The 18,769-nt window shown below is 35.6% G+C and overlaps 2 protein-coding genes across 2 annotated transcripts; both read left to right on the top strand.

Annotated features, from left to right (window-relative positions):
* Positions 1-3,191: 3,191 nt before the first annotated feature.
* On the top strand, positions 3,192-3,790 carry LOC146945349 (histone H3.2). The gene has a single exon (XM_085743694.1). It carries the CDS (start codon positions 3,242-3,244, stop codon positions 3,650-3,652), a length of 411 nt encoding a protein of 136 aa, XP_085599820.1. The 5' UTR covers positions 3,192-3,241; the 3' UTR covers positions 3,653-3,790.
* A 2,463-nt stretch (positions 3,791-6,253) lies between these two features.
* On the top strand, positions 6,254-9,287 carry LOC146945350 (uncharacterized). The gene is made up of 2 exons (XM_085747892.1): positions 6,254-6,628; positions 9,068-9,287. Exon 1 carries the CDS (start codon positions 6,340-6,342, stop codon positions 6,607-6,609), a length of 270 nt encoding a protein of 89 aa, XP_085604018.1. The 5' UTR covers positions 6,254-6,339; the 3' UTR covers positions 6,610-6,628; positions 9,068-9,287.
* The last annotated feature ends 9,482 nt before the right edge of the window (positions 9,288-18,769 follow it).

An 18,769-nucleotide genomic window follows, 5' to 3' on the forward strand; every position in this document is an offset into this window, starting at 1 on the left:
AATGATCAAATCCATGTGAAACTGTTCTAATTGATGCAAACTTAACATTTTCCAATTCGACAATAGGTGCTATCAGTTAGTAATCATTCAATTTTGATGTTTAGTGTCGTACAGAAAACATGGAATCAATTGAGTTGTGTTCCTTACAGTGATATTTAGCTTCAACATGACTTAAGTCACGCATGTGATAAACACTGCGTGACTTAAATCACGCGGGGTATTTTAGGAAGTTTGGTTGAAAGTGAACAATTTTTTGAGAGGAGCAATTTTCTAAGGATTTCTCCATCTTCAACAAAATCATTATTTCAAAGACAAGGAACCAGATAAGCCTAAATTATGTTAGTAATCACCCAAATACCACGATGTCATATTTATGAAGAAAATTATAATTCAACTACCAACATCTTTGATATATTTTTTTAGAAAAGCATCTTTTATATATGTCCACCACCAACCTCAAACGTATCCCTAATTTGAGTATGTCATTTATATTATACACCAAATTAATTTAACGTGCTTGCCAACCTTAAACTACAAAACAGAAAAGGAAACCGGACGTAGTAAATACTATTGTTCCCACTCATACAGTCTTCAATTTTGTGAAAATAATTTTCTACACCCAAACCCTTAATTGCTATGTCAACCATATATTACTATTTATCTTCCTTCTATTTGATTAATTAATAAACCAGTCAACCTTAAACTACAACAATAAAAGGAATCCGCCCGTAGTAAAAATTTAATATTATGATTCCCACATAGTTTCAATTTTGTAAAAATAATATTCCTCACGCAAACCCGAATTTAATCCATTCACTTCACATTTAAGGAAAACATTAGTTCTATAAATTGGAACAATTTTGTAACCAAATCATTCCATGCAATCACACAAAATAAAACAAAATAATCTCATTGATATAAACTATGGCAAAATTCATCTCAGCTTCATTTATTTTAGTTCTCATTGTCGTGACAACTATGATCAATGGAGCCTATTGTGATGATATGGACTACTTACCGCCTGAATTGCAGAAATTATGTGCTGATTGGTATTGGAAGTGTAACGATGATCCTAATTCTGTCTATTGTCACTGGTACAACAATAGGTTTTGCTTAAACGCACCTTATGGTTGTGATTCTCCTCCTAAACCTGAAAGTACTCTTCCATGATCATTGTTAGTGAACATGGCTGGTGTGTGTTAATGATATATTTATATCTATAATAAACTTGTGTGAATGTGTGAGTATTATAATATCAAAATTATATAGCTAAATAACCTTTATGAGAGGCTTGTTTGGACTTCGGGTACGTTTGCTCAAGATATATAGTTTTACTTTTATATATGCTATAAACTATTTGTATTACAGTGTGATCATGTTATAAATTACTACTATTATATACGAAGTATTGAAATAAATTGTTGCACTTTCTTGTGTAGGGATAATCTGAATATTATATTGTCTTATCTTTATTTTAGTTTATATGATCAAATTTCTTTTTTGTACCGATATCAACAACATGTACCAATACACGTTGGCTCAGTTGGTAAGGAGCGGGCCACTTCCTTGCAGAAGGTTGTGTGTTCGACTCCCTCTGCCGATGTGAGGACAGTATTGGTGGGTGATCTGTAAGTACCTCTATAAGCGCTCTTTGTGAAGAAATTCCTCTGAGCCCTGAGGCCTGCCCTGACCCTGGTGGTTACCGGAGCCGAACCCACCTAAACTTTTTGTAACCAAAAAAAAAAACACCATGTACAAATGAGTGTGAAAGCCAAACTATCATCATTATGCAAAGATAACTCAAGTTAACTACCTTTTGATCAGATATTTTTTTTAACAAAATTATCCTTTTCAATTCAATTGTTTTTCAAATTTAAATTCAAACATATGTCTAAATTTAAGGAAATTTGAAAAGTAATTATTTTAATAGAACATACCAATTTACTCTTAAGAGCATCCACAATAAATATGATTATATATATGGAAATGCTAATAAGTGTCCTAAATGCACTCATCAAAGACTTTAAATAATATATTTTTATGTAAAATTGTGCATTCAATGAATCGAAAATTGAAGTGTTAAACTATGTCAAAGAATAATATTTTAATTGAGAAACCTTAGAAAGTGTCATAAGCGTACTCATTAGCGAGACCCATATAACCATGAAAAACAATAAAAAAAATACGGGAAGACGGATAATTACTCTCCCATAGACCATAATATGGAAGAATTAAAACAGTGAGAGTAGGGTTGGGAATAGGCCAGGCCGGTCTACAGGGGCCTACGGCCTGGCCTGTTTTGGCCTGGCCTGGCCTGGCCTGTTTAGTAGATAGGCCTAGGCTTAGGCTTTTTAAAAAGCCTGTTTAGTTAAATAGGCCAGGCTTAGGCTTCCAGAAAAGCCTGTTAAGCCTAATAGGCTGGCCTATTAATACTATTTATTAAAAAATGTTTTTTTATATTAAAATAATTGCATATATTAAAAATATAAATATATTTTTCTCTATCTAGTAGTCCCATAATAGGCTTTGTTGTTATAGACTTTTAAGTAGACTTTAATCTAGTTAAAATTTACTTGTAGTTAAATAGGCTTTTAAGTAGGCTTTAAGGCTTGTTTAGCTTATTTAGTAGGCTAAATGAACTATTTGATGGCCTTAATATAAAGTAGGCCTGTAAGTAGGCTTTCAGGCCAGTCCAGGCTTTTAAATAGGCCAGGCCAGGCCAAGAAAAACGGCCTATGATAGGCCATAGGCCAGGCTTAAGCCTGTAAATTTTTTCGTAGGCCAGGCTCAGGCCTATCAAAGCCTGGCCTGGCCTGGCCTATTCCCATCCCTAAGTGAGAGAAAAAATAAGTGTGGATTTTGTATTTAAAGACCATTTTTCATCCATTAAAAAACACAAAAGAATTTCTCATAATTCATAAACTAACAAATAAAAAAAGTTGAGGACAGCACCGAATGAGAAAAAGGAAACGAAAGCATCCTATTGGTCACTTTCTTGTGCCACGGATCGCAATCCCCGTATTCATCTCTTTAAACACTCACAACCGTCGATAACTATTCTCATCAACGGCCAAGATTCTTCTAATTCATCATCTCAAAATTTTCACTTTTCCCTCTCTCATTCCTCATTCTATATATTCCCCCAAACCCTTTTCCCTCTCATCACATCGCAATTTTCCTTCCTCTCTCAATTCACAAACAAACCCTAATTTTCTTTCTCTCCAATTTCCCTCCCTTCAAAATGGCACGTACCAAACAAACAGCCCGCAAATCCACCGGCGGAAAAGCACCACGCAAACAACTCGCCACAAAAGCCGCTCGGAAATCCGCTCCGGCGACCGGAGGAGTGAAGAAGCCACACCGTTTCCGTCCAGGAACCGTTGCTCTTCGTGAAATCCGCAAGTACCAGAAGAGCACTGAGCTTCTCATAAGGAAGCTTCCGTTTCAAAGATTGGTTCGAGAAATCGCTCAGGATTTCAAAACGGATCTCCGTTTCCAGAGTAGTGCTGTTTCTGCTCTTCAAGAAGCTGCTGAAGCTTATCTTGTTGGTTTGTTTGAAGATACGAATCTTTGTGCTATTCATGCTAAGAGGGTTACTATTATGCCTAAGGATATTCAGCTTGCGAGAAGAATCAGAGGCGAAAGGGCTTAGATTTAGGGTTTAGAGTTGATTAGAAGGATTTATAATTAGGGTTATGTTCTTAGGTTTGATGTATCTTTTGTGACTATAGTCTGATTTTCAATGTGTTTGTTAAGAAATTGAATCTAATGACTATTTTATGATGATGAATCTTGAATGTTATTGTGTTCTATTATATAAATTCTATGTTAATTTTGAAGTTGATTTTGTGGTATAATTACATTCAGTTAGTAATTTTCTCAAATTATTTTTGTTGTTGATGTGTCTGTGCTTCATAAATTGGGATCTTGAAATGTGTTTTTAGTGGATTAGTTTGGTTTCTTTAAAATAAAAAAAGTGACTCATCTGTGTTATTAATCTAATCCAAGTGGAGTAATTGTTATATGAAAGTTTGCAATTTTCAAATTTCAGTTTAGGGTGTCTTAATTGGATTGTCTATAAAAAATACATTTGGTAAAGTTATGTTAGTTTGTAATTTGTAGTATTACATCAAATTGTAGTTTGCATATTAGTTCTAAACTGAAAAAAAGTGGCACTGGCATTGGCAACAATTGCGTCTTGCATCGGGTGCAAGATCAAATTTCTGTTTGGCTATGCGCAATTCTGGTCTCTTTATGCAGAAAGATTGTGTGATGAAATTCCTGGCTGGTTTGAATAATGAGTTTGATACTGTTAAGGTTAAGACCCTTCTATGAAATTCCTGCGCAGTTCTATACAAAACCTCTTCTGTGGTGATTCCACAAGAGCGTCACATTTAATGCCCAAATCTTGAAGTTCCACAGCAATTGATTTTAAATATTCACTACTATCTTGGATAATCACACTCGCTTCATTTGGGTTGTCATGATGCGTGCTAAATTTGGAACACAGTCCCATATGAGTCAGTAGCTTTCAAGGCCATTTGCAGTGACAATGGCCCTGAGTTTTTCCTCAAACAGTTTTAAGTCTCCAAAGGCATTGTTCACCAAACTAGCTGTGTGGAAACGCCATAGCAGAATGGTCGTGTTGAGAGGGGTCATCAGAACATTCTTAATGTCTGCTGGGATTTGATGTTCTAGTCCCAACTGCCTCGACCTTATTGGTCCTATGCTGTGTTGCATGTCGTGCACTTAATTAAAAAAGTTCCCTCTGTGAAACTCCACGTCAAATCTTCATATGCTATTCTCTTTGGCTCTAAACCAGATTTAAGTAATTTGCGAGTGTTTGAGTGTTTGGATGCCTCTGCAGTAGCTATACTTTGTCTGCTCATAGAGGGAAATTTGATGCAAGAGCTAAGGAATGTGGATTCCTTGGTTTGAAGTCTAGAACCAAGGATTTTCTTCCTTCTAGAAATGGAACTTTTTATGATTTAGTTATTTAAGTGGCTCAGTTGAACTGTGAATTGGTGCTATCTATGGTTAAGTTAAATAAGTGGCTCAGTTGTGTTATTATTCCTATCCATGTGGATTTTATTACATGACAGATTAAGGGAATATGCAAATCTGATAACTATCATTCCAATTGTTTTAAGCAAGTTTGCAATTTTCAAATTCCAGTTAAGGGTGGCTTAATTGAATTGTCAATGAAAAAATACATTTGGTGAAGTTATGTCAGATTGTAATTTGTATTACATCAAATTATAATTTGCAAACTAGTGAGCATACCATGTCAATGCTGATAAAACAAGTGTTAGTGTGTTACTATACCTTCTCATTTTGGCTAACTTGGCTGGACATTTTGGCTAACTTGCCTGGTCCAATTTAAAGCTAGAACAAAGGTGTGAGAAATCAAACCTTTGAGATGAATACACTCCATGACTCAAAAAAACTATAATACGATTCAAAACTATAGTATGACTCAAAAGTGTGAGATATTTTTCAAACTGTGATTCGTCACATTGTATAAGATTTGTCCAAATTCAACTCAAGATGTAGAGATATTTATCGTATAGAACACTTTATACTTTCTTTTTTTATTTAATTCATATTCTTCGTGTAAAGATTCCTTACACTATTAATAAATTTTAAACGTCAAACCATGTAAAATGATTGTGATTTCTTAAGAGAACAATATATCAAAATTAAACTTTTGAATGTATACTCAATTTAAATTCTTACAATTTTCTCTCAGCCTTAATTATTTTTTGTCAAGTAAAGTAATTTAATGGTTAAAATTCACCTTTATTTTTATTTTATTTTATCAATCCATTATTTCTCTCTATTTTGTGAATAAATAGAATCCACGCCGACCCATACTTGTCTGCGTGGACTATCCTCAGTCACCTTAATTTAATCCCGATATACAATAAACTCAATTTAATCATTAACATCCTTGTACCATCTTTGATTAACTCTCCCTCAAAAAAAAAAAAAAACTTTGATTAACTTATGGGTTGTGTTAACCGGTGCCCCGGGGCACTGGTTAAGGTATCTAAATAAGGAAATATTAAATTGAAAATACACTTTTTTAACTTTTGAAGCATTGATTACACAATTTTCAATGTAAAAGCTTCTACTTTTGCTTCCTTAACCAGTGTCCCGGGGACACCGGTTAACATTTCCCTTAACTTATTTATCCCAATGTCAAAATATCATAAATTGGGTATTCCATCTAAATTATGTTTTTCTTTTTCTTTTTCTACTTCACATTTCCTTCTATTTGTTTTGAGTTTTGACGCGATCTTCTATCTGATATACAAACAGTAAGTAACAATTGATTTGATGTCAACTACGGAAGAAGAGAAATGCGAGGAACTCCATCGAGCATTATTAGAGTGCCACCGTCGTATACCGCCAGGTCTCGGTCGTAACTCCGCCTGTCGTCACCTCAACCATGCCTTCGCCGTCTGCCTTGTCTCTCTTGCCTGTCCTGAACAATCTGAGGCGGTACGCAACCTCTGCTCCAGCGCCGGTACCGCTCTTAAACGCCGGCAATGTCAACGGGCTCAGATTTCTCTCTCCCTCTGCCTCGATTCTCATTCAGAATCCTAATATTTGCTTATATCTTCTGGTTGGTAATTCTCACTTTACCATTTCATGCATGCCTAATGTTTGATGCTTTGCAAATCATTATTTTTTATTTTTTTTATAACTATGTAATTGTAATAAATAATAGCTGAAGTATATACAATCCGTCAATTTTCGTAGAACTATGTAATTTATGTATTTTCGTCAATATCAAGCACGGATACGGACATGGACACCGACAACAACTAATAATTTGAGAAAATCACATAATTCAGTATAATTATATGTGTCGGCGTCGTGTTGGTGTCGGACACGCACGCCTAATCCAAGGAGTGTCAGTGCTTCATAAGTCATCACATTTTTATAGTTTCGACTATATTGGAGAGAAAGTGATAATTAGGGACTAAATTGATGGTTGTAAGTAGGGGTGGGAATAGGGAGTAGAGACTTAAGAAACTGACATATCTATTACTATAGTTTTGGTATATAAATGTCTAATTGATGTAATGAATTCTAGAAATATGTACATTTGTATGGTGTATTTATACCAAAACTATAGTAATAGACATTTCCATTTATTTTTGGAAATGGAGAGGATCATAACCCGGGAACAGGTTGGTCCGAGCTAGGCTTTGCAAGGTCTAAGTCTGAATTGTTAAAAATTTGAAGGCATTAAGTTTGACTGTAGCCTGTCATAGACTTTTAGACTTGAGTTTGGCCTTTTAAAAGTCTGATATAACCTATTAGCCTATTTAAAAGCCTATTTCAGATAAATGTAATTAAATAAGTAATTTGATCTATATTGAAAATAGATTAATGAGATTAAACTCCCTTTTGATATTTAACATGATATTTCAGACAATTTGACTATACATGACTACATGATATAATATTCTTTGAACTAATTGAATGTTGCAATTCACTTCTTTTGTAGATGAGTGCTGCATGTGATATAAGTACCCTTTCTTAATGTTTAATTATCAGTATTGTCACATAGATTGATAAGTAGTGGAGAACCACTCAATTATTAGATTTTGATTTTAAATGTTAGTTTGGGATAAGTCAATTGGCGTTGTAGTCTAACTTATCTTCTACAAAGAACACCTAAATCAGATAACTGACATTATATTGATTCATTCCAAATATTGCGACATTTTAAAGCAAAATTTCCTTGTATGATGACAATAATACTGAGTTCTGTCATAAAGGGTCAAAGGCTCGTTTCACCCACAACATAAAACTTAATTTGAAGCACCAGAATTGAAAGCGAGTAACATGTGTGCTGGTTTGATCATTATTCTATTGGTTAGGTGGAGGGGTGTATTTGTGGATGATGATGCTATAGTGCTGGAAAATGATCTAGTTTTCCTGTCAAATTAAACCGGTGAAAAATGCTGTTTTTTCTCAACTTTTCGTAATGGCAGTAGGAAGACATTAATCTAGATTAATTCTTTAGGGGGACGGATGGGAGTTAAAGGTAGAGGTTAATTTTGTCACAAAATCTTTTTTACACAATCACATGTCTTGTAGTAGTTGCTACTTGCTATTTACATTTGGTAAATTGAACTTTTTGTCATCAACCAAGTATAGTTTTTAAAGTTTTGGAATATGAGGTGCGCACACACAAAAAAAAAAAAAAAAAGGTTTGTGGTAGCAGGTTAGGCATTGAATACTATCAATACAAAACTATGATTGATGTTCTTGCTTAGAACCTTGCGATACCTTGCCAACAATGTGCCATGGCCAAGGTTCGAGAAGGTTTGTGTGGAATTCGGGACTTTGGTTAATTGCTGAATAAGTAGTGTATTTATAGAGGTAGAATTGCAATTTACCTAGGCAAACGCCCCATGACACAGCCAACTTCAAGCTCTCGAGTGGGTTTGCCGAGTTAATAGGGCATGTGGCCAATTTGGTAGGGAGCGTGGGAGTTCATGGGAAACGTGGCCGAGTTGGTAGTAGTCATGGTTGGGTTAAGCCGAGTTAATAGCTATGTGGGTCGAGTATGTGGCCGAGATAATAGGCTAGTGGCCGAGATTGATATATTTATGATAGTCTAAGTCATGGGTATTGTTTGGTATGAGTCGAGTAGATGTCTCAGGAACATAATTCGTGTGGGTGCTATTGTAAGCTACTTTCAACAACACAACACTTGATGGAATTGAATGTAATATTGTTAGTCCATTCTTGTTATAATATCTTGAGCCTTTGACATTTTGTTGGTTAAATGAAACTTCCTTTTGCCTTAACAAAAAGGAGTGTATACTGTCGAGGAGTGACAACAGGAACATACAGTCGAGGCTCTTCAAATGCAACTAATCAAGCTAATATGTTTCAAATGAGTTATGCTTGTTGTTTCTAAATTAGCATGAGGCACCTCAATACTAAATTGAAGTCAATATTTAAATGGCTTATGCTTGTTGTTTTTTGCCATGGTTGAGATTTCGCTCATATCTCAGTTCATGTTGTTCTTCTTTTATGGCAGGACCCGTCAAAGCTAAACAGAAATTCAGCAAAAAAATAGTGTGGTCATGCTTTAGAAGGTTTACTTCAACATGAGAACTGTTGTCCCTATTAAGCAATGGCAAGATGAGAACTATTGTCTCCTTGACTGTCTGTTTGTGATCGACTCTAGTTTTTGGCTCATTTTTTTGCCAATGACCTTGAGACTCATTTTGCTATGGGTACACCAAAATATAGATTCCAGCAGCCTTCATCTGCCGTAGATACGATAAAAGCTTACATATTATACATCACAATATCTCCATTTTAGAGGATGTGGTAGCTTGACATGTATTATCAGTAGTGGAATTATAATTTGTAATTTTGTAAAATACAATTACAAATTGTCTGCAGTATTTTTTAACCCCGAGTCAGGTTTATAATGCTAGGATATGTAACTTGTAATATTTGTAATAAAAAAAAAAACAGTACTTCTGGGTGGAAATGTATCATTGCTGTGTTGTGTTGAGAGACTGTCCGTGCGCACTCTCTGCTCCAGCCCACCGGCACCCTATCAGACTTCTCTTTCCTTCTGCCTTGATTCTTTCTTAAAGCCCTAGCCCTAATTCATGCCCCAAATCAAGAACAATTACAAAAATTTCCTTGTTTTTTATATTTATAATTATAGTCTCAGACTCTCAAGTTCAGCCTGTGTAATTTTGTTTTATTGTCTGATTGTGCTGGAAGGTGAATGAATACAGAATGATAGAAAAAAAAGCTATAGTTTTGTAATAAATATGAAATAATTCTTTCAAATAATAAAATCATTATGAAAATCTAGTTTACTACTAGTAGTTTAATATTGCTAATGATTAAGGCTTAATTCAAGTTTAGTACCATGCTCATTTTCCATGAGCCATATATGATACATCTACGAAAATGAATGTATGCAAAATCAAACTCAAAGAACATAGAGAAGGAACGGATTAATTACACCAACAAACTTTCAACAACCCCATAGATATTCAACTCTCATTGAATTGAAGTTCAGGTACCACTTTCATTGGAAATAGTGATGCATTCAATGCAGGTGATAGGTTCAACAATAACAGGGTCAGCATTTTGAAAATTGCTGTTTACACATTAGAGAAGGTTGGGACATACATGTAAAATACGCTTTTGCTTCCTCGGCAGTTAACTGCCGATGAATTTGAAATCCGGCTGCAGTTAACTGCCGAGGAATTCCTCGGTAGTTAACTGCCGAGGAAAGCATTTATGCAGACAGCAGGTCCTGCATTAATGCTAACCCTTACCAAGCCGTTTTTAGGCCAGTTTTGACCTGTAATTTCACCAGAGCATTTCCATAGGCAATTCAAATTATACAACAATGAAACTCGGTCATAAACAAGAAAAATACAATATCTTTTACATATGTCCATAATTATATCAAACCGACATTTGGTTCAAACCACACAAAAGTTTGAAATTCATCAAAACGGAACATAGTGTCCATAATCAAACAACACATTACAAGTCATTATACATCATTACACATCATTAAATTAAATCCCTACTTACATTCATTACAATTGCATATGGAACGAACATATATATATATATATATAATACATTATTTTCCACCATATTCCTAAACATAAATCCGACGTCGCTATCGTCTTTAATAAGCCAAGGCATATAGCTTGCCGTTTTCCATGTGAATTCATCTCTATCTTCTCCTAGGTCTATCATTGGCATTAGAGCAGACAAGTGACGTGTATATTGATTTTCACCAAGATGCTCAAAATAAGTGTTAAGTTGTGTCTTCAAATCATCAATAGAGTCCGTCGGTGTTATCATAACCTTAACCGTCTTTTTAAACGCGCAATACCTAACACGACCTATTCTTGCAACCTTTGACATGTTTCACTTGACAAAAGCTTTAACAAAATAATCACAGATTAGAACAAAATTAAATGGAATGTAATAACGAATAAATCAAATGCGTAAACATTAATAAGCTATAAATAAGTATTGCACTAGTTTCAAGTCAATAAAAGTCATATTATCATATATATCAATATCATTTACATAATGTTACTTATATATTGGCCACAAAAAATTGACATTACAATTTTGACCCCAAAATATACATCGGTGTAATTTCTACCAAAAAAAAGGACTAACACCGACAAAAAAATCACTCGTTAAAGGCCAAGTCATTGGAGAAGATCAAGTGACATAAAATCTTCCTCATCTTCCGCAATAACTTCAAATTGTTGCTTTGGTTTTTCGGGAGTGTCCAACAAAATAGGCGCCGCTTTGTTTGATTCCTTTTGTAGTTTCGGCGGTTTGTTTCCACTTTCAATAGCCATGAGCTTTCGGAACAACTCATGTTGATCCAAATACTCATCTTCCCAAGTCACCGCATCTTGTTTCTTGTGATTGTGCCACTCCGTAGATGATGGAGGTAGTGGACAACCATTCCTCAAGTAAATAAGCACAAAGTGATTAGGAATTACCCCAAGGCACATGATGGGAGTTTTTTGCTTACCCGGCGGTGGTGGCCCTCTTAGTGGGAAAAAAGATTCCGAGTTACCAACTTCAAGATTTGTCAACACAACCACACACCTTTTGTAATAATTAGCAACAATGTGCCCCATGTCCGGAAAAGTCAACCACTTATCAACAAGATGTGCACAACTTTTTGTATTTGCAGGAGGATGTAAGCCATTTAAAATGTAGTTATAACGATCCTCACCCGCAAATACTTCAACATAATCATCTCTACGATCTTTCAATTCTTGAATAAGATGTGTGTTATACCCTAATTTTGGACCTAAAAATACTAGCTCCATTCTTCTTTTCTTGTATTTCAAGTCATTTGATACGTCTCTGATCAATTACATCTTTCTCTGCATCTTATTTCAATGTTATTTGCAAAATTCATATAAAAAGGGTATTTTAGTCATTTCCTGTGTCCAAGCTCATTTTAGTCCTTTAAAAATTGTTTGAGTCCTTTCAAATAGCTTGAATAAGTCTTCATTTCAAAATCCATTTCAAAGATGGCATTTGAAGTCATTTTGAGTCAGTTTAGCCCCTAAGAGCATTTTAGTCTTTTCATATGTTAAGACTCTGTTTAAATTCTAAAAATTGTCTCTGAGTCTTTTAATTTTACTTGTATAAGCTCTTGCTTTAATTTCCTGTTAAAAACCCATTTTAAAATTGCATCTGAGTCATTTTGAGTCGTTTTAGTCCCCCAGGGGCATTTTGGTCATTTCACACAAAATTTTGGCAGAGAGAGGTTACTTTAAAGTACCTCATTTAAGTAATTGGTTCGTTTTAGTCCGTTTTGTCATTTTTAATCGTTTCACTTTACGTTATTTCCAAATTACTTTTTTTACCAATTTTTATTTTAATTACATTTTTAGTCCTTTTTTGTCATTTTTGCATTTTAGTCCTTTATTTTTAGTTAAATTGCAGATTAGTCCAAAAGGTTGTTACAAGTCCAGTGCCACATGGTAGTCTATCGTTGGTCCAGCACTCACATGTGTCAGTTATAAAAGCCCAGTCATGGTCAACATCACAATCAGATTTTCAGGCCCCAATATTTGAGAGCCACGTCACTAACAGATTAGGATTTCTCTCTCTCCTCAATTCAGATCAAACTCCACAAAAACCACAGAAAACTCCATGAATATTCAAGAACATTCTTGAACATTCATCATCTTCAACCTCCAGAAAAATACAATTTCAATAAAATCATCACAAAAACCATCGCAACAATTCATCATAAATCTCCAAAGTTCATCAGTTCATCATTCTTGCTGTTCATATACGAATCCAACAACAAAAAACGTCAAACTCATGAATTCAAACCGTTCGTAACAATGACGAACACGTGAACCAAATGAATCAGAGGGATACAAAGCAAAACTGGATTCTCGTCAAGAACGAACACTCAACAAGTTCCCAAGGCCAGATTCGAATTGAGAACTGAGCAAGAGGAGAAGGAGCTGCTGCAGATCGGAGCAAGGAATACTCGAAACGGAACAACGACGTGAAGGAAAACACAACAAGAGAGGTAATCTTCTCTTCGATCCCGTTCTTTCATTTTCGTTTTTATATATAGTAAACCCTAGATCTACGCTTCTCCGACCTCCACGTTCAAAAACTAAGCTCGGATTTGGATGTAAAAATGGAAAACGGTTTCAAAACTATAAATTTTTTTTAAGATCTGAAGCTAAAAGGTTTTCCGGCGACGGCGACGGCACCTGAAGATGAATCGGCCGCCGCGCCGGAAGAAGAAGTGGAGATCGGAGAAGAAGATGAATATCTGCAGAGCTTCTCTCTCTATTTTCGTTCTAGAGAGAGAGTGGCTTGAGTTTTGTGTGGACTTTCCCTATCTTCATGCTTTTATATTGCCTGTTACCATGCATGCCTGTGTATGCTTATTCCCATGTTCTTTGGCTTTGTGGACCGTTAGATCTTGATCTGTATGGCGTGTACGTACGTGATTGCTTGTTGCTGTGTACCTGTCTTGTTCTACTATGTTCTGCGTGATGTAGTCCCTTGGATCTAGGTTTAGATGGGAGCTGGATCAATCCAACGCTCCTGGTGCATTTGGATAGTCCAGACCCATCAAGACCTTGGGCTTGGGTTGTGTTTAGTTGCAGATTTCATCTTTCTTGAGTTTTTTGCTGTTTTACACGTTACGTTTGATAATTACACCCCTGATTGTAATCAAAACCTTTAAAAAAAATTCCTAAAAATTTTCTTACTTGTTCTTGACAATTTTCTTGACATTTTTGTGGTATTATCATATGTCAAAACCTGAGGAAAATATATGTAGCATTTCTTGCTAATTTGTTTACTATTCTTGATAAAATTTGTGAAGTTTTGTACGTTTGTGAGTCTAAAAATCCCTTAAAAATTCTAAAAATTTTCATATATGTTCTTGTTAATTTTGTGGTGTTTTGTGATGATTTTTGCATATTAAAAATGATAAAAATAATGTGTTGATTTTCTTGCTATTTTGTGATATTGTTTTGTATTAAAAATTTGTAAAAATTTGCTTGAGTTTAGTTCCATTTTCTTGATGAATGTTTGTGACCTATACCACTTAATTTTGTGAAGTTTTAGCTACTGTTTGTGTGTGTTTCTTGCTGCATATGAATATGTGTAATTAGTTTCTTGTGTTACAAGTCATGTAAATGTGTGTGAGTGAAAATAAAGTGCTAAAATGTACCTAAAAATGTGTCATAATCTTTGATTTGAATATGCCCTATAATTCTCACACTCATAATACAATGAAGTCTTTGAACATTGCTCATAATAAGAGAATTATAGGTCATGTACTTATTGAGAGGTTATGATAAATTTCCACTACATTTTGACACTTTATTTTTGTCATTTTTACCATTCTTTGTTTTAGTATTTCCTTGCCTACCTTTCTATCATTTTATGCCTTATTTTCACTAACCACTCTACTTTATGTTTCATACATCATGAGCATTTCATCTTCCATCTCTTTCTCATCCTTTCATTTCTTTGCACTTTGATTCATAACAAGACTTAGTATGTAAAAACCTAGGAATTCTTGTACTTTACTTTTATGCAATTTAATTTCTTGCAAGACCATAGAATGTAAACTAGGGCATGATGTAAAGGACAATGGACTCTAATGATGTACACCGACACAAGCACCGACACATGCACACACATCACTTTAGATGTATGGCTAGGATATGCATGTTTAGATGTATGTTTAGGATTGTATGTTTAGATGAATGCTTAGGATTTATACTTAGAAAAAAATCATCTTCCAAAAAATATGAACAATATCACTCAAACCATTTTCTTAATAAACCTTGGGATCCAAAATCCCATTGTATTTTCCTTTTCCTTTCTTAATCAAAAATTTTAATGAATTTTAATCATACTTAGACCTTTTTCCAAAATAACTAATCAAACCCCACCTTTTTCTTAAATCTCATGCCTTGAGGCCTCTCAATCTCCATTCTTCAAAATTTCATTTTCAAACTTAAAATCAACCAACGAAAACAAAAATATTTTTGAGAGAGAACTACGGTGGATTTGATCCCTTAAACGGGTACGTAGGCAAGGAATCAAAATTCCTTCAATTCAAATAAAATAAAAATCCAAACACATCCTTCTCCCTCCAATTCTTCACTTAGAAACTCTTAGACATAAATAAACACTTTCAAATAGCATTTAAAAAATAAAGCGCGCGCGTAGAAAGTAAAGACGGTTCCTATAGGATACTATAGTCGTTATGGGTGCCTAACACCTTCCCGTAGCGAAAACAACTCCCGGACCTCGATTCTCAAGGGTTTTGCTTACTTTTTCCCTTCCCAAGAAAAAACAAGATATCACCGGTTAGAAAGGTTCAAACGTAATCAATGTTTGTCACCCGAAAACCAAGATAAAACAATGTGTACGAATCATGAGATGATTTTGTTCGGTTAAGCCCATGAACTCGGCTATAGCCCGGAATCCACAATGTCCATCGCCAATAACATCCACCACTTTTTCAATAAATGGAAGCATGAAGCGTGGCATATAATCAATAGGCCTCATAACCGGGATAGCCTTAGGCTTTGGATACCGAGAAGGTGGTGGAAGTGGGGAAATTGGTGCTTTACCAAGACGAGCACCTTTTTTCCTTTTATATGATGATGTTGTTGGTGATGGTGACGGTTGACTATCCGGATTTTGGGAATCAACAACCTCCCAAGAAGAAGGGATCCGGCTAGTGGATGTAATTCTTCCTTTAGACATCGCAATGTCCACTTTTTTCTTGGCTCCCTTGGTTGTTGCTTTTTGTGGTGGTGGAGACATCATGGTGGTTTCAGGAAATGCCAATTGCCGCAAAGCCTCCTTGACTTCAAGCTTCATTTGGAAAGGGAGTTTCTTGAGACGTTCTACAATACCCTTCAACTCATCATCCACCGAAAAACCAAGTTCATTACTTTCTTCTCCCATGTGTAACCTTTGCCAATGGTGGTGTATCTCATCCAATAAAATTGGCTTTTCTTCAAGGAGTTTAGTTGCAATTTCGCATGCACATGGTAAGCCGTAAGATGTCCTTTGAACACAACCACAAATTTCCTTGTTCATGCACAACGTTTCCCTACAACGTGACTCTTCCATAGCAATGTTGTCCAAAGCATATCTAGACACATGACCACCTAAGCCGGAGTACAAAGTGACATCTTTGAATCTATGTTCCAACACAGTAACGCTCTGACCAAAGGCTGTTTGTATCGTAGTGTGTTGAAGCAACAACATGTTATGTATTTTCTCCCAACAAGTACCCAAATCACCCACACTATTGTCCAAATATTTCTTCACCAAAGCATGAGCCGATTCTACCCTATTGGTGGATCTACAACCAAGATACAACACACGGTTTGTCCATACCCTCACTATTTTCTCCTTCACTTCATTCAAGGTGGTCATGGCATAGGCTAGGAAAGGTGGGAAATCACTACAAGCATCTTGGAACTCCACTAATGCATTTGCATATAACTCTTGAGTGGACGATTCAACCATATCTTTCCATGCCCTCATGATCTTCTTGACAACATCGCGATTACTCACCTCTTTCCCATCCTTTTTTCCCATAGGATATTTACAATCTAAGACGCACCTTTGTTTAACATTTGCTTGCACATGAAAGTAACAATTCATACCATAACTTTCCGGGAAAACAATTCCAACCGCTTTCATCAAAGACCCATCTCTGTCGGTAATAATCACCTTAGGCATATTCATCTTTGAAGTAAGAAGTTTACGCAACATTTTTAAAACCCAAACAAAGTTTTCCTCTATCTCATGCATCAAGAATCCAAACCTAACTGAATATGTCAAATCGGTCGAAGTTACCCCAACTACCTCAAACATTGGCATCTTATACAAGTTGGTTTTGTAGGTGGAGTCCATAACCAAAACCGTTGGAAAATTGTTAAACAACTTAACGGATGTTGGATGAGCCCAAAAGATATCTTCGATTGTATTACTTTCACCATGTGTTCTTGAGTAATAAGTATAGTTGTGCTCCTCCAACTTCGAGATTAGATATTGCAACGGCTTCTTGTCACCTCTATTTGCCTTCCATATTTTTTGACGTTCATTGTACACTTGCTTCACATTTGTCATGCAATGTGGTCTTTTGTTCTTCAAGTGTATCAAAATATTTCTTGGAAGCATCTTGCTCCTGGTCAAGTCATGTACAATCTTCTTGTCATCCTCCTTTAATCTACCGGCAAGAATGTGTCCTTCTAAAGCCGGCTCCATCGCATGGTTGTGAACTCCATTAAGAATGTTCAATCCCCATTCCTTTGTTTGCGTACTTTGATATCCACTAATCATGAACAAGCACCCGCATTTTCTTGAGCCCGTTGTCGCATGCTTTGGTTTTTTTTAGGCACTTTGTGAGCTCCACTCCTTTCACACACTAGGCGCAATATTGGATGGATCAAGCTTGATCTTTGTGTAACAATTGTAAATCCCGCCTTATTTGCTTGACAACGTACCCACCCAAGCAATTCTTCTCTATCTTGAAACTTAATGTCGTTAGAAAAAAACCTAGCCGTGTCCACTTCGTGGGCTTGAAGTGGGACGACACCGGGGCTAACATATTTAGAAGCTTGTTCAATGTTTGGTTTGACTTCAACCTTAGGCGGCTTGACATCTCCGGAAATTTGGACAAAATTACGTTTTGTCTCTTCCGAAACATCTTCCGCGTTCTCGGTCATTACTATAATTAAACAACACATAAATATGAATTAACAACTAACTAATGCATAAACATCAATGCCATAATGAACTAAAACAAAAAAAAAAAAAACACAAAGAAATTTTTTTTTTTTGAAAAAATGGCAGTAGCTGCCATTTTTTCGTCCTTCAAAATTTTCCTAAGTGTTCCTCGGTACTTAACTACCGAGGTTTCCCTCGGCAGTAAGCTACCGAGGTTTTCCTCGGCAGTAAGCTACCGAGATTCCCCATGACAGTCTTACATGACTGACGTTGTAAACCAACATGACTGTGTAACATATACAAAAAATAAACCGAATAAAATGCACAATACCTTTTTTTTTACGTCAAAAGTGTGTTGAATGATCCTAGGCTTGATGTTTGAATCATTTGGGGGAAGATTTGATAGAAAAAAATTATTGGATTTGGGGGGAATGAATGAGTTTGATATGGAAGTTGATGAAAATAGTGTGTAGGGGAGCAGGTTTCCTGTTTCATCTGACGAAACATAATACTCGGCAGTTAACTACCGAGGAAATCCTCGGCAGTTAACTGCAGCCGGATTTCAAATTCCTCGGCAGTTAACTGCCGAGGGGGTAAAAGGGTATTTTACATGTGTGTCCCAGCCATATGGAATGTGTCAACAACAATTTTCCAGCATTTTCATAGTTTTGACAGTAAATAGATAGACTGGTAGTTGAAGCAATATTGTCTAATTAATGGGAACATCAATGACCTATGCTAATTCTTCATCCATAAATACAACCACCAACATTTCTGTTTCCCCACTTTCATCTATCATATCTAACTAAGGATCATGTATGCCCTCACATCATCCTTGATGCTACCAAACTTCATCATGTAGTTGTCTTTGTCATAACATTCATGTAATTTCACATTATCATGCTCTCTATCCTAGAGATGGATCACCTTGATTTCTGTCATGAATTCCTTGATCCCTTGTTTTTAT

This window comes from Medicago sativa, chromosome 2 (assembly GCF_051527215.1).
Source record: "Medicago sativa cultivar Bolivia chromosome 2, Bolivia_mono, whole genome shotgun sequence".
NCBI classification, from domain to species: Eukaryota; Viridiplantae; Streptophyta; class Magnoliopsida; order Fabales; family Fabaceae; genus Medicago; species Medicago sativa.